Here is a 24,005-nt window from a genome sequence, read left to right on the forward strand (position 1 = left end):
ACACGCCACTAATCAAGAAGACTATTCCCAAAAGTCTGTAGCCTATGATAAAAAGACGAACAAGGTAAATTTAGAGTATAAAAGCAGCTCAAACTAAGAAGTAGTGAATGAGTTTGATTTAAAAAGTTGTAAGTAAAGTACGCGAGTAATTTAATTGTGACGACCTACTAACATGGTAGTGTTGTAAATAAAGCACGTTTTGCTATTTGAGTTATTTATTCGACATTTCAGGGATTCGAACGATCACAGAAACTGCAGAATATTTAAAATATTTCTTAAAACTCATTCCACAGAGTATATTAATTTTGTTGGCATTACTGTACCCCGTAACGGCATAAACTAATCGAGATAGATTTAGGTTTCTATATATCAAAATAATATGGGCGAAAAAAGAAACTAATTTAGCCATGTCAGTCCGTCCGTCTGTCCACAAACACGATAACTTGACCTCTTGTGGGCTGTAGTTCTATAGGTGGACGCCTTTTCGAGATATCGCCATAAAGGTGGACCAGGGGTGACTCGAGAATGTAATACAAATCTCCCGATCTAACTGCCGCTAGCATCTCCAAATGTACCACTCTTCTAATCCGTGGTTTCCCAGTGGTTTGTATGCGGTAGATGGTATCACTGATCTTCTTCACAACTTTGTACGGGCCTTCCCAACTGCACCGAAATTTGGCTGGAACACCTTTCCGCCGGTGAGGGTTGTTTAACATTACCAAATCTCCCGCCAAGAAACCTTCCAAATTAAAGTTCTTGTCATGCCAGTGTTTCATCTTACTACTCGTTACCCTGGGCCGTTCCTTCGCACTCTGTTGTTTGGTCAATGAACCACTTTGTAGAGCTTGCGCTGGACGGATTTGCTTTGCATAATCGGTAGTGCGCTCCGGCTTGAAACTACCCTCGCATTCTTTCTCGGAAACTCGTTGCTTCGTTTTCCTGCGTCGTTTAGGTTTTTTCAATGCCAGTGTTTCTCTCGCAGGTACTTTTGATTTTGATTTATTTGGCCCATTCGATCTATCAACCTTTGCCTTTGACTTTCGTGGTCTTTGTCGAGTCTTTTCCACCAGTACCCGATTACTGCTGAACCCTTTTTCCAAACTAAAGTTAAGTGGTATGTCCTGGTTTTTATAGCGCATAATTTTCCTCCGCATATCGATCCTGACGTCATGGTCAACCAAGAAGTCCACTCCCAATATGACTTCATCAACGATCTCCGCCACAACGAATTTGTGTAGAACCATGACTTTTCCAATTAATACCTCACATACCACTTCGCCTTGGACTTCATTATACTCGCCTGTGACCGTACGCAACCTTGCTCCAGGTAATGACTTTACTCTCCTGTAGACCAAATCAGATCGAATCAAGGAATGAGATGCCCCCGTATCTACAGTCAGTACACGCTCTTTACCATCCACATTCCCTCTGATGGTAAGACTGCTTGATTTCCTTCCAATCTGCGACGCAGATATCACAGGACATTCAATATCCGGGGCAAGTTTTCGTTCTTTACATCCGACACGCTCTTGCTCATTTCCGCCAGCTTTGCGTTTACCCACATTGTTGGAACTATTGGAATTGCTACTGCAATGACGTGCAATGTGACCTGGGTTACCGCACTTGAAACATTTCATAACTCCGGCATTTTTCTGTTGTGATCCCTTCAGAGCTTCCAAAATTGTATCTACCCACTCCGGCCCTTCTACTTCCACACGATGAGCTTTGTATGCTGGTTTACTCAATAATGACGCCGTTTCCTGAGTCAATGCATGGGATACCGTTTCAGAAAATGTTTCCTTTGGGTTCGCGTATGTGGCTCGCTTCGTTTCGACGTCCCGTATGCCATTTATAAAGCTCTGAATCTTCACTCTTTCCGTTTATTCCACGGGTGCATCCGCATTTGCAAGATGAGCCAATCTTTCAATGTCCGAAGCAAACTCCTGCAAAGTCTCGTTAGCTTTTTGGTAGCGGTTTTGCAATTCTATTAGTGGCCACCGTGGTGTGATGGTAGCGTGCTCCGCCTATCACACCGTATGCCCTGGGTTCAACTCCCGGGCAAAGCAACATCAAAATTTTAGAAATAAGATTTTTCAATTAGAAGAAAATTTTTCTAAGCGGGGTCGCCCCTCGGCAGTGTCTGGCAAGCGCTCCGATTGTATTTCTGCCATGAAAAGCTCTCAGTGAAAACTCATCTGCCTTGCAGATGCCGTTCGGAGTCGGCATAAAACATGTAGGTCCCGTCCGGCCAATTTGTAGGGAAAAATCAAGAGGAGCACGACGCAAATTGGAAGAGAAGCTCGGCCTTAGATCTCTTCGGAGGTTATCGCGCCTTACATTTATTTTTTTTTTTTTTGCAATTCTATTTGAAATATCTGTTTCCTGTGTTCGCTTCCGTATCGCCGTTCTACAGCAGCCATCAATGCGTCATAACTGTTCCGTTCGTACTCTGGAATAGTCTGTAAGATTTCCGCGACAGGCCCTTTCAGTGCCACGAACAGAGCTGCAACTTTATCTTCAGCATTCCATTGGTTCACTGCTGTGGTCTTCTCAAACTGTAGCTTAAAGACCTGAAAAGGAACAGAACCGTCAAAGGATGGTGTCTTTACCTTTGGATTACTCGTTGAAACTGCTGGGCGATTTAGTTGCAACTGCTCGATACGTCCTCTCAAAGCATCCACCTCGGCTTCGATTTTTTCTTCAAACTGTAAAATTTTTGTATCTTGCGCCTCCAACTTCGAGGAAATTCGTCCTTCTTGCTCTTCCAGTTGAGCAGAGATCTGCGATGATATCTGTGCTGAAATTTGCGCCGACATTTCGGATATCCGTGTTTCTTGTGCTTCTATCTTCGATGTTATTTCTGACAACATTTCTGCAATATGTGTCTCCTGTGATTCCATCTTGGATGCCATATATGTTTTCTGTTCTTCCAGTTGAGTTTCCATCTTGGATGTTATCCGTGACTCTTGCGCTTCCAGCTGGGATGCCAATTGCGACGACATTGATGCTACTGTCGATGTTTGTGCAGATATTGCAGCCAATATCATGTTCAAGTCTGTGCTGGTAACTGTCTGAGATGTTTCGTTTTTCTCTTCAATTTTTGTTGTCTCCTCGCCATCAAGATGAAAGACATACTCTTCCACATCAATTCCTTCTGCTTCCATTGCCTCTCGTAGCCGTGCCTGAAGTTAAAGTTTAACGCCGCTTGTATTCAATCCACGGCTCTCCAACTCCTTCTTTAGTTGCTGGATCTTCAATTCACTAAACTTTGCCATGTCCTTGTTGTCCTCTGGAATTTATTCAACAATTCCTCTTCTGACACCAATTGTAACGAATTTACTTGCAAATCCTCTTATTTGCAATCCTCGGCTAAGTTCGAATCACTAAACTGTTGAATAAATAACTCCAATATTGAATAATGGAAAAATGGCCTTTATTAAAGTACTTCACAATAACACTTATACTTTGCTACTCGCTGGCTTAATAACCAAACTGATTGATAACTCAAATGAAACTCTACTATTGGCCGCCAGATCGCGTGCTTAATTACTAACTGACTGATTGATAGCTCAACTCAAACAAAATTACTTCTTACTCGCCTGCCCCGCTTTTATAGTTTACGCTGCATACTTCTAGGCTCTTCGATTTCCAGAAGTTACTAGTTAGTTTCGGCTACAAAATCGCCAGCCACAACTACGTGCACAAATTATTGCTCTCTCTTGTGACAACCCAGATAAGATATATGCATGTGTTTGTGCATTGCCGCTCCGCTGCTCGTATACGTACATATGTGTAGACGCAATTATTTATTCGTTTATGTAGATACATAATGATTGAATTATTGATGTGAATGTTTGTAGTTTACAGTCTCTCGCGCATACATAGGCGGATAAGTAAATGCATCTGTGTGTGACATCTTTCGGCTGCCTTATATATGTGTATACATGATTTGATTATTGACGTAAATACTGCTTATCGTGGCCTTGGCATCGCCTTAGTGATGGTATAACTTAGTGATGTTAATATCCGTGACAGTATTTTAAAATGGAGTGGGCCTTAGTTCTATAGGTGGCCGCCTTTTCGAGATATCGCCATAAAGGTTTAACAGTGGTGACTCTAGAATGTGTTCGTAAGATATGGGTATCAAATGAAAGGTGTTAATGAGTATTTTAAAAGGGAGTGGGCCGCAGTCCTATAGGTGGACGCCTTTTCGAGATGTCGCCATAAAGGTGGACCAGGGGTGACTCTAGAATGTGTTTGTAAGATATGGGTATCAAATGAAAGGTGTTAATAAGTATTTTAAAAGGGAGTGGGCCTTAGTTCTATAGGTGGACATCTTTTCGAGATATCGCTATAGAGGTGGACCAGGGGTGACTCTAGAATGTGTTTGTACGATATGGGTATTAAATGAAAGTTTTTAATAAGTATTTTAAAAGGGAGTGGGCCTTATTTCTATAGGTGAACACCTTTTCGAGACATCGCCATAAAGGTGGAACAGGTGTGACTCTAGAATGTGTTTGTACGATATGGGTATTAAATGAAAGGTGCTAATAAGTATTTTAAAAGAGAGTGGGCCGTTGTTCTATAGGTGGACGCCTTTTCGAGATATCGCCATAAATGTGGACCAGGGGTGACTCTAAAATGTGTTTGCACGATATGGGAATCAAACGAAAGGTGTTAATAAGTATTTGAAAAGGGATTGGGCCTTAGTTCTATAGGTGGCCGCCTTTTCGAGATATCGACATAAAGGTGGAACAGGAGTGACTCTGGAATGTGCTTGTACGATATGGGTATCAAATGAAAGGTGTTAATAAGTATTTTAAAACGAAGCGGGCCTTAGTTCTATAGGTGGACACCTTTTACAAATATCGCCATAAAGGTGGACCAGGGGTGACTCTAAAATGTGTTTGCACGATATGGGAATCAAAAGAAAGGTGTTAATAAGTTTTTTAAAAGGGAGTGGGCCTTAGTTCTATAGGTGGCAGCCTTTTCGAGATATCGCCATAAACGTGGAACAGGGGTGACTCTAGAATGTGTTTGTACGTTATGGGTATTAAATGAAAGTTTTAATGAGTATTTTAAAAGGGAGTGGGCCTTAATTCTATAGGTGAACGCCTTTTCGAGACATCGCCATAAAGGTGGAACAGGGGTGACTCTAGAATGTGTTTGTACGATATGGGTATCAAATGAAAGGTGTTAAAGAGTATTTTAATAGGGAGTGGGCCTTAGTTCTATATGTGGACGCCTTTTCGAGATATCGCCATAAACGTGGACCAGAGGTGACTCTAGAATGTGTTTGTACGATATGGGTATCAAATGAAAGGTGTTAAAGAGTATTTTAATAGGGAGTGGCCCTTAGTTGTATATGTGAAGGCGTTTTCGAGATATCTACCAAAATGTGGACCAGGGTGATCCAGAACATCATCTGTCGGGTACCGCTAATTTATTTTCGACTGTGTATAAAAACTGGGCGTGGCTTCAACCGATTTCGCCCTTTTTCACAGAAAACAGTTATCGTGCTAGGAGCTAAGCCTCTACTTAATTTCACAAGGATTGGTTAATTTTTGTTCGACTTATGGCATTAAAAGCATCCTAGACAAATTAAATGAAAAAGGGCGGAGCCACTCCCATTTTGAAATTTTCTTTTATTTTTGTATTTTGTTGCACCATATCATTACTGGAGTTGAATGTTGGCATAATTTACTTATATGCTGTAAAGATATTAACTTTTCTTTTAAGGACAGACGATCGACTGTGTATAAAAACTGGGCGTGGCTTCAACCGATTTCGCCCTTTTTCACAGAAAACAGTTATCGTCCTAGGAGCTAAGCCTCTACCTAATTTCACAAGGATTGGTTAATTTTTGTTCGACTTATGGCATTAAAAGCATCCTAGACAAATTAAATGAAAAAGGGCGGAGCCGCTCCCATTTTGAAATTTTCTTTTATTTTTGTATTTTGTTGCACCATATCATTACTGGAGTTGAATGTTGGCATAATTTACTTATATGCTGTAAAGATATTAACTTTTCTTTTAAAATTTGAATTAAAAAAAAAATTTTTTTAAAAAGTGGGCGTGGTCATTCTTCGATTTTGCAAATTTTTATTAAGCAGACATAAAGTAATAAGAGTAACGTTCCTGCCAAATTTCATCATTATATCTTCAACGACTGCCAAATTACAGCTTGCAAAACTTCTAAATTACCTTCATTTAAAAGTGGGCGGTGCCACGCCCATTGTCCAAAATTCTAATAGTTTTCTATTCTGCGTCATAAGCTCAACTCACCTACCAAGTTTCATTGCTTAATGCATATTTCGTAATGAATTATCGCACTTTTTCGATTTTTCGAAATTTTCGATATCGAAAAAGTGGGCGTGGTTATTGTCCGATATCGTTCATTTTAAATAGCGATCTGTGATGAGTGCCCAGGAACCTACATACCAAATTTCATCAAGATACCTCAAAATTTACTCAAGTTATCGTGTTAACGGACAGACGGACGGACGGACGGACGGACATGGCTCAATCGAATTTTTTTTCATACTGATGATTTTGATATATGGAAATCTATATCTATCTCGATTCCTTTATACCTGTACAACCAACCGTTATGCAATCAAAGTTAATATACTCTGAGAGCTCTGCTCAACTGAGTATAAAAAGGCAGTGAAAATGGACCACGCGATCCATCACCAACCACGCAATCCACAGTATTTTTGTGCAGATCACCTCCTCGCGTAGACGGCCTTCGGTAGCGCTACAAAAAAATAACCCATATCGGATCATCCTTCGGATACGCGATCCACAGTATTTCTGTGCAGAGCATCAAATGCTAGTTTACTAAGTGATTTTCGTTCTATAAGTGTTTTGCCTGCGCTGTCCAAGATTTTTGAAAGTCTACTTTTGGAACAAATTACCCTGCATGTCCAAAAAAAGAAACTCTTGTATGGAATGCACAGAGTGTCGATATGAGTCAATTTGAGCCTTGCTCCGAACAATAACAACAGCAAGGCAATCAGGTCAAATAGCACACAGTCACAAATACATGTACACAGGAACAAAGAGCGCTTATCACTCAGCCATGTGTACACTTATGCATAGAAGGAACAGTGAATATCGGATGTACAGTTATGAAAGAAATTAACACGCCACTAATCAAGAAGACTATTCCCAAAAGTCTGTAGCCTATGATAAAAAGACGAACAAGGTAAATTTAGAGTATAAAAGCAGCTCAAACTAAGAAGTAGTGAATGAGTTTGATTTAAAAAGTTGTAAGTAAAGTACGCGAGTAATTTAATTGTGACGACCTACTAACATGGTAGTGTTGTAAATAAAGCACGTTTTGCTATTTGAGTTATTTATTCGACATTTCAGGGATTCGAACGATCACAGAAACTGCAGAATATTTAAAATATTTCTTAAAACTCATTCCACAGAGTATATTAATTTTGTTGGCATTACTGTACCCCGTAACGGCATAAACTAATCGAGATAGATTTAGGTTTCTATATATCAAAATAATATGGGCGAAAAAAGAAACTAATTTAGCCATGTCAGTCCGTCCGTCTGTCCACAAACACGATAACTTGACCTCTTGTGGGCTGTAGTTCTATAGGTGGACGCCTTTTCGAGATATCGCCATAAAGGTGGACCAGGGGTGACTCGAGAATGTAATACAAATCTCCCGATCTAACTGCCGCTAGCATCTCCAAATGTACCACTCTTCTAATCCGTGGTTTCCCAGTGGTTTGTATGCGGTAGATGGTATCACTGATCTTCTTCACAACTTTGTACGGGCCTTCCCAACTGCACCGAAATTTGGCTGGAACACCTTTCCGCCGGTGAGGGTTGTTTAACATTACCAAATCTCCCGCCAAGAAACCTTCCAAATTAAAGTTCTTGTCATGCCAGTGTTTCATCTTACTACTCGTTACCCTGGGCCGTTCCTTCGCACTCTGTTGTTTGGTCAATGAACCACTTTGTAGAGCTTGCGCTGGACGGATTTGCTTTGCATAATCGGTAGTGCGCTCCGGCTTGAAACTACCCTCGCATTCTTTCTCGGAAACTCGTTGCTTCGTTTTCCTGCGTCGTTTAGGTTTTTTCAATGCCAGTGTTTCTCTCGCAGGTACTTTTGATTTTGATTTATTTGGCCCATTCGATCTATCAACCTTTGCCTTTGACTTTCGTGGTCTTTGTCGAGTCTTTTCCACCAGTACCCGATTACTGCTGAACCCTTTTTCCAAACTAAAGTTAAGTGGTATGTCCTGGTTCTTATAGCGCATAATTTTCCTCCGCATATCGATCCTGACGTCATGGTCAACCAAGAAGTCCACTCCCAATATGACTTCATCAACGATCTCCGCCACAACGAATTTGTGTAGAACCATGACTTTTCCAATTAATACCTCACATACCACTTCGCCTTGGACTTCATTATACTCGCCTGTGACCGTACGCAACCTTGCTCCAGGTAATGACTTTACTCTCCTGTAGACCAAATCAGATCGAATCAAGGAATGAGATGCCCCCGTATCTACAGTCAGTACACGCTCTTTACCATCCACATTCCCTCTGATGGTAAGACTGCTTGATTTCCTTCCAATCTGCGACGCAGATATCACAGGACATTCAATATCCGGGGCAAGTTTTCGTTCTTTACATCCGACACGCTCTTGCTCATTTCCGCCAGCTTTGCGTTTACGGCCACCCACATTGTTGGAACTATTGGAATTGCTACTGCAATGACGTGCAATGTAACCTGGGTTACCGCACTTGAAACATTTCATAACTCCGGCATTTTTCTGTTGTGATCCCTTCAGAGCTTCCAAAATTGTATCTACCCACTCCGGCCTTTCTACTTCCACACGATGAGCTTTGTATGCTGGTTTACTCAATAATGACGCCGTTTCCTGAGTCAATGCATGGGATACCGTTTCAGAAAATGTTTCCTTTGGGTTCGCGTATGTGGCTCGATTCGTTTCGACGTCCCGTATGCCATTTATAAAGCTCTGAATCTTCACTCTTTCCGTGTATTCCACGGGTGCATCCGCAATTGCAAGATGAGCCAATCTTTCAATGTCCGAAGCAAACTCCTGCAAAGTCTCGTTAGCTTTTTGGTAGCGGTTTTGCAATTCTATTTGAAATATCTGTTTCCTGTGTTCGCTTCCGTATCGCCGTTCTACAGCAGCCATCAATGCGTCATAACTGTTCCGTTCGTACTCTGGAATAGTCTGTAAGATTTCCGCGACAGGCCCTTTCAGTGCCACGAACAGAGCTGCAACTTTATCTTCAGCATTCCATTGGTTCACTGCTGCGGTCTTCTCAAACTGTAGCTTAAAGACCTGAAAAGGAACAGAACCGTCAAAGGATGGTGTCTTTACCTTTGGATTACTCGTTGAAACTGCTGGGCGATTTAGTTGCAACTGCTCGATACGTCCTCTCAAAGCATCCACCTCGGCTTCGATTTTTTCTTCAAACTGTAAAATTTTTGTATCTTGCGCCTCCAACTTCGAGGAAATTCGTCCTTCTTGCTCTTCCAGTTGAGCAGAGATCTGCGATGATATCTGTGCTGAAATTTGCGCCGACATTTCGGATATCCGTGTTTCTTGTGCTTCTATCTTCGATGTTATTTCTGACAACATTTCTGCAATATGTGTCTCCTGTGATTCCATCTTGGATGCCATATATGTTTTCTGTTCTTCCAGTTGAGTTTCCATCTTGGATGTTATCCGTGACTCTTGCGCTTCCAGCTGGGATGCCAATTGCGACGACATTGATGCTACTGTCGATGTTTGTGCAGATATTGCAGCCAATATCATGTTCAAGTCTGTGCTGGTAACTGTCTGAGATGTTTCGTTTTTCTCTTCAATTTTTGTTGTCTCCTCGCCATCAAGATGAAAGACATACTCTTCCACATCAATTCCTTCTGCTTCCATTGCCTCTCGTAGCCGTGCCTGAAGTTAAAGTTTAACGCCGCTTGTATTCAATCCACGGCTCTCCAACTCCTTCTTTAGTTGCTGGATCTTCAATTCACTAAACTTTGCCATGTCCTTGTTGTCCTCTGGAATTTATTCAACAATTCCTCTTCTGACACCAATTGTAACGAATTTACTTGCAAATCCTCTTATTTGCAATCCTCGGCTAAGTTCGAATCACTAAACTGTTGAATAAATAACTCCAATATTGAATAATGGAAAAATGGCCTTTATTAAAGTACTTCACAATAACACTTATACTTTGCTACTCGCTGGCTTAATAACCAAACTGATTGATAACTCAAATGAAACTCTACTATTGGCCGCCAGATCGCGTGCTTAATTACTAACTGACTGATTGATAGCTCAACTCAAACAAAATTACTTCTTACTCGCCTGCCCCGCTTTTATAGTTTACGCTGCATACTTCTAGGCTCTTCGATTTCCAGAAGTTACTAGTTAGTTTCGGCTACAAAATCGCCAGCCACAACTACGTGCACAAATTATTGCTCTCTCTTGTGACAACCCAGATAAGATATATGCATGTGTTTGTGCATTGCCGCTCCGCTGCTCGTATACGTACATATGTGTAGACGCAATTATTTATTCGTTTATGTAGATACATAATGATTGAATTATTGATGTGAATGTTTGTAGTTTACAGTCTCTCGCGCATACATAGGCGGATAAGTAAATGCATCTGTGTGTGACATCTTTCGGCTGCCTTATATATGTGTATACATGATTTGATTATTGACGTAAATACTGCTTATCGTGGCCTTGGCATCGCCTTAGTGATGGTATAACTTAGTGATGTTAATATCCGTAACAGTATTTTAAAATGGAGTGGGCCTTAGTTCTATAGGTGGCCGCCTTTTCGAGATATCGCCATAAAGGTTTAACAGTGGTGACTCTAGAATGTGTTTGTAAGATATGGGTATCAAATGAAAGGTGTTAATGAGTATTTTAAAAGGGAGTGGGCCGCAGTCCTATAGGTGGACGCCTTTTCGAAATGTCGCCATAAAGGTGGACCAGGGGTGACTCTAGAATGTGTTTGTAAGATATGGGTATCAAATGAAAGGTGTTAATAAGTATTTTAAAAGGGAGTGGGCCTTAGTTCTATAGGTGGACATCTTTTCGAGATATCGCTATAAAGGTGGACCAGGGGTGACTCTAGAATGTGTTTGTACGATATGGGTATTAAATGAAAGTTTTTAATAAGTATTTTAAAAGGGAGTGGGCCTTATTTCTATAGGTGAACACCTTTTCGAGACATCGCCATAAAGGTGGAACAGGTGTGACTCTAGAATGTGTTTGTACGATATGGGTATTAAATGAAAGGTGCTAATAAGTATTTTAAAAGGGAGTGGGCCGTAGTTCTATAGGTGGACGCCTTTTCGAGATATCGCCATAAATGTGGACCAGGGGTGACTCTAAAATGTGTTTGCACGATATGGGAATCAAACGAAAGGTGTTAATAAGTATTTGAAAAGGGATTGGGCCTTAGTTCTATAGGTGGCCGCCTTTTCGAGATATCGACATAAAGGTGGAACAGGAGTGACTCTGGAATGTGCTTGTACGATATGGGTATCAAATGAAAGGTGTTAATAAGTATTTTAAAAGGAAGCGGGCCTTAGTTCTATAGGTGGACACCTTTTACAAATATCGCCATAAAGGTGGACCAGGGGTGACTCTAAAATGTGTTTGCACGATATGGGAATCAAAAGAAAGGTGTTAATAAGTTTTTTAAAAGGGAGTGGGCCTTAGTTCTATAGGTGGCAGCCTTTTCGAGATATCGCCATAAACGTGGAACAGGGGTGACTCTAGAATGTGTTTGTACGTTATGGGTATTAAATGAAAGTTTTAATGAGTATTTTAAAAGGGAGTGGGCCTTAATTCTATAGGTGAACGCCTTTTCGAGACATCGCCATAAAGGTGGAACAGGGGTGACTCTAGAATGTGTTTGTACGATATGGGTATCAAATGAAAGGTGTTAAAGAGTATTTTAATAGGGAGTGGGCCTTAGTTCTATATGTGGAAGCCTTTTCGAGATATCGCCATAAACGTGGACCAGGGGTGACTCTAGAATGTGTTTGTACGATATGGGTATCAAATTAAAGGTATTAATGAGGGTTTTAAAAAGGAGTGGCCCTTAGTTGTATATGTGAAGGCGTTTTCGAGATATCTACCAAAATGTGGACCAGGGTGATCCAGAACATCATCTTTCGGGTACCGCTAATTTATTTTCGACTGTGTATAAAAACTGGGCGTGGCTTCAACCGATTTCGCCCTTTTTCACAGAAAACAGTTATCGTGCTAGGAGCTAAGCCTCTACCAAATTTCACAAGAATTGGTTAATTTTTGTTCGACTTATGGCATTAAAAGCATCCTAGACAAATTAAATGAAAAAGGGCGGAGCCACGCCCATTTTGAAATTTTTTTTATTTTTGTATTTTGTTGCACCATATCATTACTGGAGTTGAATGTTGGCATAATTTACTTATATGCTGTAAAGATATTAACTTTTCTTTTAAAATATGAATTTAAAAAAAATTTTTTTTAAAAAGTGGGCGTGGTCGTTCTTCGATTTTGCTAATTTTTATTAAGCAGACATAAAGTAATAAGAGTAACGTTCCTGCCAAATTTCATCATGATATCTTCAACGACTGCCAAATTACAGCTTGCAAAACTTCTAAATTACCTTCATTTAAAAGTGGGCGGTGCCACGCCCATTGTCCAAAATTTTACTAGTTTTCTATTCTGCGTCATAAGCTCAACTCACCTACCAAGTTTCATCGCTTAATGCGTATTTGGTAATGAATTATCGCACTTTTTCAATTTTTCGAAATTTTCGATATCGAAAAAGTGGGCGTGGTTATTGTCCGATATCGTTCATTTTAAATAGCGATCTGAGATGAGTGCCCAGGAACCTACATACCAAATTTCATCAAGATACCTCAAAATTTACTCAAGTTATCGTGTTAAGGGGCAGACGGACGGACGGACGGACGGACATGGCTCAATCGAATTTTTTTTCGATACTGATGATTTTGATATATGGAAGTCTATATCTATCTCGATTCCTTTATACCTGTACAACCAACCGTTATGCAATCAAAGTTAATATACTCTGTGAGCTCTGCTCAACTGAGTATAAAAAATTGTAGGGTAGATGCTTGCAAGTTAACGGGGCTATAGTCTCAACGGCACGTGTGATTGTTGTACTGGTATACTTAAAATTTTCTTAGTTAAATTACCTACAACATACGAGGGCTAACTTTTAGAATTTTTCCGATTTTAAAGTGGTTAAATCAGAAATTTTGTTTTGTTTCAACATTTTTTGAACGTTTTTTGGCATAGTGGCCAAACTACTGAAGATACTTAAGGGAGGTGAAGGCAAGACATTTTTATGGGAAATAGTATAATGCATAATTCAACAGTTTAAAACGAAAAAAATGAAAAATAAAAAATTTTGCCGTACCTATATGAAGTAGTGTTCTGCAAAAATGGGAGTTTTCATATTATCGCGGATATCTTGGAAACTAGATCTGTCGCAGGAAAATGGAAGTCATATTCGGAATCAGGAGAAAATTTCACTTTAGGAAAAGCCTATTTTATTCTTGGAGACTGAAGTTGATCAAAATTTGTTGAGTAATGTTAAAAATATATAATTATGTAAAATATGGAATTTTTTTGTCACAGACGAAAAAGCCTAATTATCGTTAAAGATTACATTGAACTTATAAAGTGTTATATTTCTTTACAGTCAATTTATTTTTTTACTTTTTAGTTAATTAACCAATAATAAAAGTTTATTTTTAAAAAAGAAGTTTCTTTAATTTTATTTTTTACTTTTTAGTTCGTTTTATTAACAAGTAATAGAAGCTTGTTCTTAGAAAAGCTTTTTTTTTTATTTAATTTAAATATGATTTTTTTTTAATTTTTAGTAGGGTAAAATATTGTTTAAATTAGTTATGTAATCTTTACTTAGTTATTAGTAACGTTTCTCATTCTATCCATTTCTTTTAATGCACCAACATTACAAGGTTCGAAGTCAACTTTGAACATTCAAGTTCTTCTATTCGAGTGTTAACTTAAAATCATATTTTATTGTGACTTTGTCTATGTCGCGTCCAGTTTACAACTAGTCATTGCAGATCTCTGCTCTGTTCCATCGCCAAAAATCTGTAAAACAAAATCAAGTGCGCAGAAGAGTATGCAACAAAAATTATGCAAAATTTGGCGATAACAGCCTAACTTCTACGATTGTTGCATACACAAACAAAGCGAAGTTACCTGCGTTCTTGAGGACTTAGGCTTTCATTCCCTTGTGAATACAAATCTTTACCGATAACTCTGTTATCGATTAATTTATCGAATTCTTACAAAGTAATGTTGCATTGTCATCGGAGTTATACATGTGTGCAAAATTTCAGCTCAATCGGACACCGGGAAGTGTATCAAATTTAACTTACAAGATTTGATTACAGACAACAGCCAAGTGAAAGCAAATAAAAGCTGATAATATAATTATTGCGATGTAGCAGTTCCCAGCGGGTTTGGGGATTTAAATATACCCGAGGTAGGTACGCCTGTCGTAAGAGGCGACTCAAATACCAGATTCAACGGGTTGTGTAGCGCAACCCTTTCAGGTTGCCAGCGCAATATATAGCTTCTCCAAACCCAATTGTCAACCACACCTATCCGTGGCGAATCCTGTTTCATTAACAGCCGAAATTATGGCGACCCCGAACTCGTCATGGATCCAGGGGTGGGAGAGCGTGATGGCCTAGAAAGTCGCATGTGGTCATAACAAATCTTTCCCGAGATGGTCGGGCTTGGTACCGGACCAACAACATCGATAACACTCCCCAAAGCCTTCTGGGAGTGTCCTTATCGCTACAACAACAAAAAAAATTGCGATGTAGCACGCAGTATATGATCCCGAAAACAGTTCCGAAACTGCCCAGATCCTAATCTTGAAACAGTCCCGAATAAATGGAAGGAATTATAGCGCACAAAATCTCGAGATAGTCCGGAGATAAGCCCGCAATGTTCCATATAACGAAGGAATGGTCTAATAAAAATCCGACAATAATCTCGAGATGATCCGGCGATACTTTAAAAGGCAGCCGTTGCAATCCTTTCGATATGATTCTCGAACAGCCGGAAGTGGCTCCAAAATGGTTCGAAAAAATTCCGAAATAATGTTGTTGTTGTTGTATTAACGATAAAGACACTCCCCGAAGGTGTTCGCGAGTGTTATAGATACAGAGAAAATAAGCAGCTCTTCGAGAAGGTTGTTTGTGAAAAGTCTCCATAGACCTTTGCAGAAATATGCGAACGAGGCAACAGAGATTATAAATGCAGCATAAGCTGAGGACGAATGAATCAACGATTCGAACGATAGCAGAAGGTGCAAAATAATCAGAATTTCACAAAATTGTTACAATATAAATATAAAAGGGAGGATTCTCATATGTTTCGATTTGAAATGTCATCTTTATGAATCTCTCACAGATAGCTTATACTCTAGAAAGATTTATTACGTATGTTTTTTTCTTTAAAGACGGAGTCTTAAAATCATCCCGAAACAGCCCCGAAATGATTGAAATCATGCAGAAATGGTCCTGAATCTTTTATTTTCAAGGGTGGTGTCCTTGAACGCGAAATAGCCGGAAAACAATACCGTAATGATCCAGAGATAGTCCCGAAATGACCTAAATCATATCGACATTGTCCTGAATCGATCCAAAAACCAATCAATCCGAAAAATGCCACTCATTACTTTTTTAGAGTTGTAGGGCTTTGAATTATGTCAAAGAGACACAAAGTTATGACGATTTATGAAAGCGGTTCCAGGGGAGAGGGGTGCACCTCCTGTTCACTGTTTACTTCTCCATAATTCCTGGAGCTTGATTTATGTGGCCAATATACTAAACATAATTTTCATAAGCCAAATAAAGGCGGTTCAGGGGTACCCCTCATATCACTATCCTTTTCTCATTGAGTATCGGTTATATGTATGTCCCATAAATCAAATATCATTGGTGAGGGTAAAATAGACTAAGATGTATCAAAGTTTATAAAACCAGTTCCAGGAGGGGGCGCGAGGAGGAAAAGTGATGACACTTGTCGCTTCTCCTGAATTGGGAGATTCAGAGTAACGGCGATTTATAAGATGGTTCCAGCGTGCGGTGAGAAGGAGGGATGGGAGCTCATCGCTGCTCGATTTTCAAAACTGATTTGACCACCAGTTTATATGACTCACGGCCGCCGTTGTGTGGTGGTAGCGTACTCCGCTAACCACACCAAAGATCCTGGGTTCAAGCCCCGGCTAAAGAAACATCGAAAATTTAGAAAACAAAAATTCATTTTGAAAAAAGTTTTTCTAAGCGGGGTCACCCCCGGCAGTGATTTGGGAAACATTCCGACCATTGCGTTTTGTTTGATTGAGTTACAAATAGGGCTCTGGTTTACAATCGATTATTCGACTAGTCGAGTAGCAACACTTGCATGGATTGAAAATCAATTAGCTGGTGTTCAATTTAAACATCGCGTGCAAACGACTAACTGTCATTACTCAAGTACTGACGGCATTGTAAATAAGACAGGTGTGATATCATAAGCATAGACGTCAAAATAACAAATAGACACGATCACCTGATTGTTAAAGATACTATCGTGGTCTCATCCTGCGCCTCTTTCTGGAGATAGCCGGCCGCATGCGCCGTCATATTGAATGAATAACTTTATAAATCGATTACTGATTAGTGATGATCGATTATTTCACTAAACATTTCTTGCTAATTGACAAAGATTATTCGAATAATCCATTTTCAAATACTGGTTACGAAGACAATCGTCTAGACATACAAACATCCTCACTTTCACAATCTTAAATCTCATAAAATTTATTTTTAGCTAGGTCCTAAAGCTTAGTTTAAAGTTTTCTCTTGTACACCGTTACCCCTGTACATTTTAATAATTTTGTGCTATGCCTAAAATTTTGAAAAAAATATATCAGCAGGTAAAAATAAAACTCTGCAAAGATTACTGGCGTTTTCTTCTCTGAAAAAAAGTGCTACCCTCATGTAACCCTAAATTTTTAACTAGGTCGGCGGCGCTATGCAAAATGGCTCTATTTGTAGGTAATGGTTCTCCTTTTTATTATTCAGAGGAAAATATTTTGTGAATGGAACACACAATTCCACAACATAGCTAAGAAGAGCCAATAGAGTGACATTGTTTCCAGAAAAGAAAATACCATAAGAGATTCATTTTTTGCTTCCTTCCTTTAATGATCAACTCGTCTAAATATTTACTTTTCCGTTAGAAGACAGTTGAAGCAAAAAAAGTGTAAACTCGTCGTATTGCAAGCGAAATAAAGTGTGTACTTTCTTTTCGGCACAGTCCTTATTTGTCTATGTAGATATTAAAATAAATATTTACCAATTGTTATACATATTTATTTATGTACTTACTGTCAATATGTTTGATTAGGGCACGCGCTACTGTGCCATGTGCTACGATAAGTACTCGCTTGCCAGCCAACACTTGTTTAAAAATGACATTCTCAAAATATGGTATCACTCTTTGCATTACCACTTTTAACGACTCTGTGACTGGAAACTCTGACGTTGGTATATCTTTGAAATTTGGATTCTTGCGTATGCAGTCATAGTAGGCGTTCTCCTTTTCAATGGGTGGCGGGAGTACATCAAACTTGCGGCGCCATAACTGAACCTACATATTTACAAACGTTAATACACACATATGAAAGTAAATAAATTGAAAGCAATAAAATTTGAGTGTGCATGGAATAATAAATTTTGTTTGTTTGCTGCGCAAAAGGTAAGTTTGGGTATTTCCAAACTGACGTGACATGGCATTTGTATGACTAAATGTTAAAAAAAATGCTTTATTTAACATTTCGGAATTTTTTTTAAATAGTTGCATTGTAATAAAGGGGACTTTATTTTAGTAAAAAGTTACCGGAATTTATTAGAAATACTAAATTATATAAGCTAATACATATATGGGCTGGCGTGACGTTACAAAAAACGGAAGTCCCCTTTGGCTTGAATTTCGTAAAGGCATAATTCTTCGAATTGGGTAGAACTATTCGCGTGAAACTTTTTGTCATGTTATTTAAATATTTTGGGTTAATGTTTCAATTTCCTATATTAAAAATGTCTTTTCGGTTTTTTTTTACCAGACAAAGTATTTGGTGTGACGTTACCTGGCGTTATGTTACTGAAATTAAATCCCTTAAATTTTTTTTGTTTTTTTTTGGAAATTCCAAATTGAAGGGATGATGTATGGAGATATTCAATTGTGTTAGCGCTGTGATTTTGTTGTTTTGAAAAAATAAACCAAATTAATATGCACATAACATCTGACGTTTAAAAGTAAAACAGGAATTTTATTTCAAAAATGTATATTTTTTTATTTAAAAATATTTTAAATAAGCAATAATAACGTTTTAAAAGTTTATTTTATTATTATACAACACTTTTATGTGAAAGCGCAGTCTAGGCCTGTCTTCGCTGCTGATGAATTTTTTGTATTCCAGAAATTTTCTTCAACTCATAGGACTTTTCTATTAGCAAAACAGAAAACTCTTCTATTTGCTGTGTGGGAATGTAAGTTAAGTTAACTCCAAATATATGATTTCGACCACATTGGTAAAAAGGAACTGCAGTATCCTAAATTATATTTTTCGTTTTTGTCACTTGCCAAACTTTTCGTTTTATCGTTGCTCCTACGATCCGCACCTTTTCTATGAGAAGTTGCAAAATAGTTCCACCAACTTTGCAACCAAATTCATACACAAAATCTGACAGGCTTCGCGCAATAAACTTATTTTTAAACTGACTTCCATTCGAAAAAATAAAAATATTTGGAAATTGGCCATGTTCTTTTTTGATAATGTCTACAAGTTTTGTTAAAAAACAGCACACATCGAATTTATTGTGAGTGAGTTTGTCACTGATTATAGCATACGATTTTACTTGGCCAACCAGCCAAACAACGCCAGTGAAAATGGTAACTTCACGGTAGCTAAAATGTGCGCTTTGCACCTCATTTTGACAAGTTAACCTAGGTATATCAATTTGTGGAATTAGATCTGCTGGGCTAATGTTATTTTTTTTTTTACTTTCGAAATAGTTTTGTTGGGAACGTTTAATAAAAAAGTGGCGTTTAAACAAAGTTAACTGTGCATCTAGTTCGTACAAAAGATCAGATAAATAACCTTCGGTGTATGTCAAAGCAATGCGGTCTTCAACTTTGCGCCAATGTTTCCATGTAACAGCTTCACCAATCAATGACCAATATCTTAGGGGCACTGATTCATTTCTTACATTCTGAACACAATTGTAGCATTTATTCATTATACGTTTTTCCCACCTTTTTCTATACTTTGATGCACTCTCTTTTGGTTTTAAACGGCTTATCTCCAGCCTTAGTGGGTCAGTTTTTAGTTTTTCCCTATAGCACTTTGAGTATTTTTTACCGTTACTTGAAGACTCCATCTGCATAAGACATTATTGAATTGGAATTCAGAATAAGGCATCACCTATCGAGAAAATTACTTACAAAATGGCGTGACGTGACGAAACTTTGAAGCTCAATATGAAAGTAATTACTTGCCTAAATGACTTGATTTTTAATTTAATTTGTCAACTTTTTCAACATTTATTAAAATACAAAACTATTTGCATCTACAATCGCCAGCGCAGATATAATAAGACTAAATAGCCTCTGTATGGCGTGACGTTATTCTAGAATATAGTTTAAAAGTAAATCCAAAATTTACCGTTAATTGAAGCGTCACTGCTCTTTGAAATTGATTTTACGCCTAGTTGTTGGTATTGCCAAATTCTAGCTTTTAGAGTTTAATGGCAGAGTTACTCTTAGAAATTTAAACAGCAAAGAGAAAATGCTCTTGTAAATAAAAAAACTGATCACTACGTGAACATGAAATTTGTGTACCGATAACTTACCATCGCAATTAAGGAAAATTTTGAAAATATTAATTTTGTAACATTTAAATATTTTTCTTTAATAATTCAAGAATTTTTTTTAAATCATAGTTTAGTTTTTCGGTTAAGGTAGACTTTTCTGTGGAAGTTCCCATATGAAGTATGTGTAATGTATAGTTATCGGCAGTACTTAGTGTAGAGAAGTACCGAATACTTTTGAGTATAGAGTAGTGCAATGGCGATGCTTTAAGAAATCGAGTACTTTTGCACGCATTGGATATCGAGGTTTAAGCGCGTTCGCTACTTCTGATCTTATTGTTCCATTGCTGATAACCTCAACATTTTAAATTTCCATCCTAAATTAGGCGTGAGTACCAACTATTCGTGAAATTCGATGTGTAAACATGCAGGTGCACGTCTAGAAAACAAAGTTAACTATATCTCGCCCAGGGGTTGAGGTTAAACCACAATAGAGGGAACTTTACCAGAAACAAATAATTTGGTTCTTTTTTAGAAGAGCGTCATGTTGTTGTTGTTGTTGTAGCGATAAGGTTGCTCCCCGAAGGCTTTGGGGAGTGTTATCGATGTAATGGTTCTTTGCCGGATACAGATCCGTTACGCTCCGGTACCACAGCACCATTAAGGTGCTAGCCCGACCATCTCGGGAACGATTTATGTGGCCACATTAAACCTTCAGGCGATCCCCTCCCTCCCCACCCCCAAGTTCCATGAGGATCTTGGGGTCGCCAGAGCCTCGTCTGTTAGTGAAACAGGATTCGCCGCGGATAGGTGAGGTTGACAATTGGGTTTGGATAAGCTATATATTGCGCTGGCAACTTGAAGGGTTGCACTACACAGCCCCTTAAATCTGGTATTTTAGTCGCCTCTTACGACAGGCATACCTGCCGCGGGAATATTCTGACCCCCTAACCCGCTGGGGTACAAAGAAGACGAGCTTCATCGTCTTCTTATCTGTAACCACCGATACCGAGAAGTTATTACTTTAATATCGATAGTGAACTATTATCGTTGTGTCATCAGCTTCTTATTTGTTTATATAGGCTTGTTTTATTGTAGCTTTATCGGCATCTGCTTCCTTAAGCGCCAAATACACGACACGAACATTTCCGCGAACATTCCCGTTATGTCATGTTTCTGCGACCTTTTCTGTCGTGTATGGTGGTGTTTGCCAGTTCGCGCAAATGTTCGCCAAAAATCAAAATATTTTAATTTTTGGCGAACATTTGCGCGAACAGTTCGTGCGTGTATGGCGAAATAGCTCATAATCGTAGTAATTTCTGAACGGAACAGACGTGCGCGGAAAAGTAAAATGGACAATAAAAAATTTCTGAGTGAATTTATTGAATCTTCTCTCTTTTTTTACGCTTAATTGCCACAGCGAGCAATATTGCTGCAGCACAATTGTTTTCCGTATTCATCGCTGTCTGAAAGAGAACTAATGTTCGGCCAAAAGTTCGTATGGTGTATGGCCAAAGCTGCGAACAAGATTGCGGAATGTTCGCGAAAATGTTCGTGTCGTGTATTTGGCGCTTTACAAACCGCTGAGACGTCGAAAACAAATCGATAAAACGCCAATAACGAATTGCTGGGTAAGATAAGAATCCGATAATTTTTCGATACCAATCGTTAGCTTTTTGATAACAAATCGATTCGCTATCTATATGTTTTGAAAACAAATCGATAACTTTTTGGTAACATATCAACAAATTTTCTATAAATTATCGATAGCTTTTTGATTAAAAACATTTATGACATTTCGATTATAAACTGGTAACACGCCGTCCAGTTTCGGTTTTGATTTTTAATTTCCTTCCTAGCTTTCCCTTCCTTTACCATTCCATCTCTTCTCTCCTCTGCTTTTCCTTTCCTTTACTTTACTTCTTTGTCTTGCCTTGGTTTTCATTTGCTTTAGCACATTTCAACTCTACAACGTACATTATTCCTATATTACGCTACAGTGTAATGACTACCCTTACGCTTGCATTCTGGCACCCCCTATAACGTGTTCAAAAGGCCCCTTTTGCCTCCAAACCATTGAACATACCATACGGCAATGTTTTACTGTTCCTGCCGCTGTCGGAGTTCTATTTGGTGACTATTCGGAATTTATTTTCCAGCTTAAATTGAAGTGGGCAATTATTCCAAGATATTGGGCGTCTTGAGCAGTTGAAGAAGGGAGTTTTTGGTTTGCTAATGTACACGGCGAGCTCCGTTTACTCCCAATATCACTGAGATAATGAATCGGAGTATTCACGTATTTGAGCAAAGGATAATGCGTGCTCATAATATCCATAATTGACTGATGTTTTCAAAAATGGTTCATATTTTCATAAATATCGTTTGAGTGAAATTTGTTTTTGTTCCGTGATCGTAAACACGATACGAGCTCTGATTTCTTATAAAAAAACGAAATAACTAAATATACACAAGCTTAACTTATTGAAATATTTTGATTTCCCACCAAATTTCATTTAGGAAAAAAGTATTAAATGCCGAAAACGGAATTTCCTCAAATTAAATGGAACAAAAGACTTAAGCAACGAACTGATTTTTATATTATGAGACAAATAAAACGTGCAATAGCAGGGCGGACAAGGAAACAGCTGCTTTAAAATGCTCTAAGCAAGGGCGTATCATGTTATACGATCACGTATTGAAAAGCAATTTCACTCAAAGGATAAATTATATTTGAGTCAAAGCGAATCCATGCCAGGTTTTGGCAAAGCGAATTCAACCAATTCATCGTGCAGAAGAATGTCAAGTCAAAAGAAATTTTAATTGATTTCTATTAACTGATATATTAAAGTACAAGGCACTGTATGAAAAAGAATCAAGAAGAAGCGATGCACCCCTTGGGATAACAACACCTGTAACTAACTTTTTTAACTACATCGCTTTATTTGCGAATCGATAACTATAACGATTTCGTTATTCAGTAACTATTTTGTATCGACGATCAGCTGTGTTGTTAAATAAACGGCAAGTAAATAGGCTGCGTTAAAAATCACGAAATTAATATTTCTGGCAGTTTTAGTTAAACAAGAAAATCGAAACTTTAATTAAATACTTTCAAACACGAAAAGCTGCTTTATAAATCAAGATGAAGATTTACTAAGTCCATCACCAGTGTACAGACACCTTCTTAGAGAAGTAGGTAACCCATTCCACTTGAATGCAACGGAGATTCGAAAGCTGTACCGACTTACCCCAGACTTGGCTCATGATGATGGTCAATTAATAGAATAGAATAACTGCGATATCAACAGAGAAAAAAAACAAATTATTACCGCATTTACTTAACTTTTGTTAAAATATGTAAAAACTTGCAAGATAATGACTTTTAAAAGCAGTTAGTATACGTAATTTATTTATTTTTGGCATTCCTTTTGTGCTCTTCGCATTTTTTAGGTTTCATTAAGCTGTGCTGCCACCTTTCTACTATTTAAACGAAACTTAAATGTCATTTAATTCGAGTCGTTAAAACAAAGATAGTGAATAGTACAATCGACAAGGTAAGCGCCAAAATCGTTAATTAAAATCTCGACAAATCGCATCGTTTTAAGTTAGCGAATTCCACTACAGGTACTTAATTCGCCTTGTTTTGAGTTCAGCCAAGGCGAATTCAGTAGAGGTGGTGTTATCCCAACCGCTTCTTGATTATTTTCCATACAAAGCCTTGTACAACAAAATGTCAGTTAATCGAAATCTATGAAAATTTTCTTTTGACTTGACATTCTTCTGCACGGCGAATTGGTTGAATTCGCTTTGCCACCACCTGGTATGGATTCGCCTTGAGATCAGCGCATATTTTCATTCAAGGCGAATCTATACTAGGTGGTGGCAAAGCGAATTCAACCAATTCGCCGTGCGGAATGTCAAGTTAAAAGGAAAAATTCATTGATTCCGATTAACTGACATGCTGCAGTACGAGACGTTGTATTGAAAATTATCAAGAAGAAGCAATCAGCTGATGGGATAACACCACCTGTAATGAATTCGCATTGATTTTCATTTGTACTTGTTT

At 38.5% G+C, this 24,005-nt stretch overlaps 1 protein-coding gene across 6 annotated transcripts in view; it reads right to left on the reverse strand.

Annotated features, from left to right (window-relative positions):
* The window catches only part of LOC137237219 (2,3-bisphosphoglycerate-dependent phosphoglycerate mutase), a 109,518-nt gene that overhangs the window by 12,190 nt on the left and 73,323 nt on the right, over nucleotides 1-24,005 (reverse strand). For all 6 annotated transcript variants that reach the window (XM_067760616.1, XM_067760613.1, XM_067760615.1 and 3 more), the window contains one exon: nucleotides 17,459-17,720. In XM_067760616.1, coding sequence (XP_067616717.1) covers nucleotides 17,459-17,720 — 262 coding nt within the window. The remainder of the gene's footprint in view (nucleotides 1-17,458; nucleotides 17,721-24,005) is intronic.

Source organism: Eurosta solidaginis, chromosome 1 (assembly GCF_040869045.1).
Source record: "Eurosta solidaginis isolate ZX-2024a chromosome 1, ASM4086904v1, whole genome shotgun sequence".
NCBI lineage: Eukaryota > Metazoa > Arthropoda > Insecta > Diptera > Tephritidae > Eurosta > Eurosta solidaginis.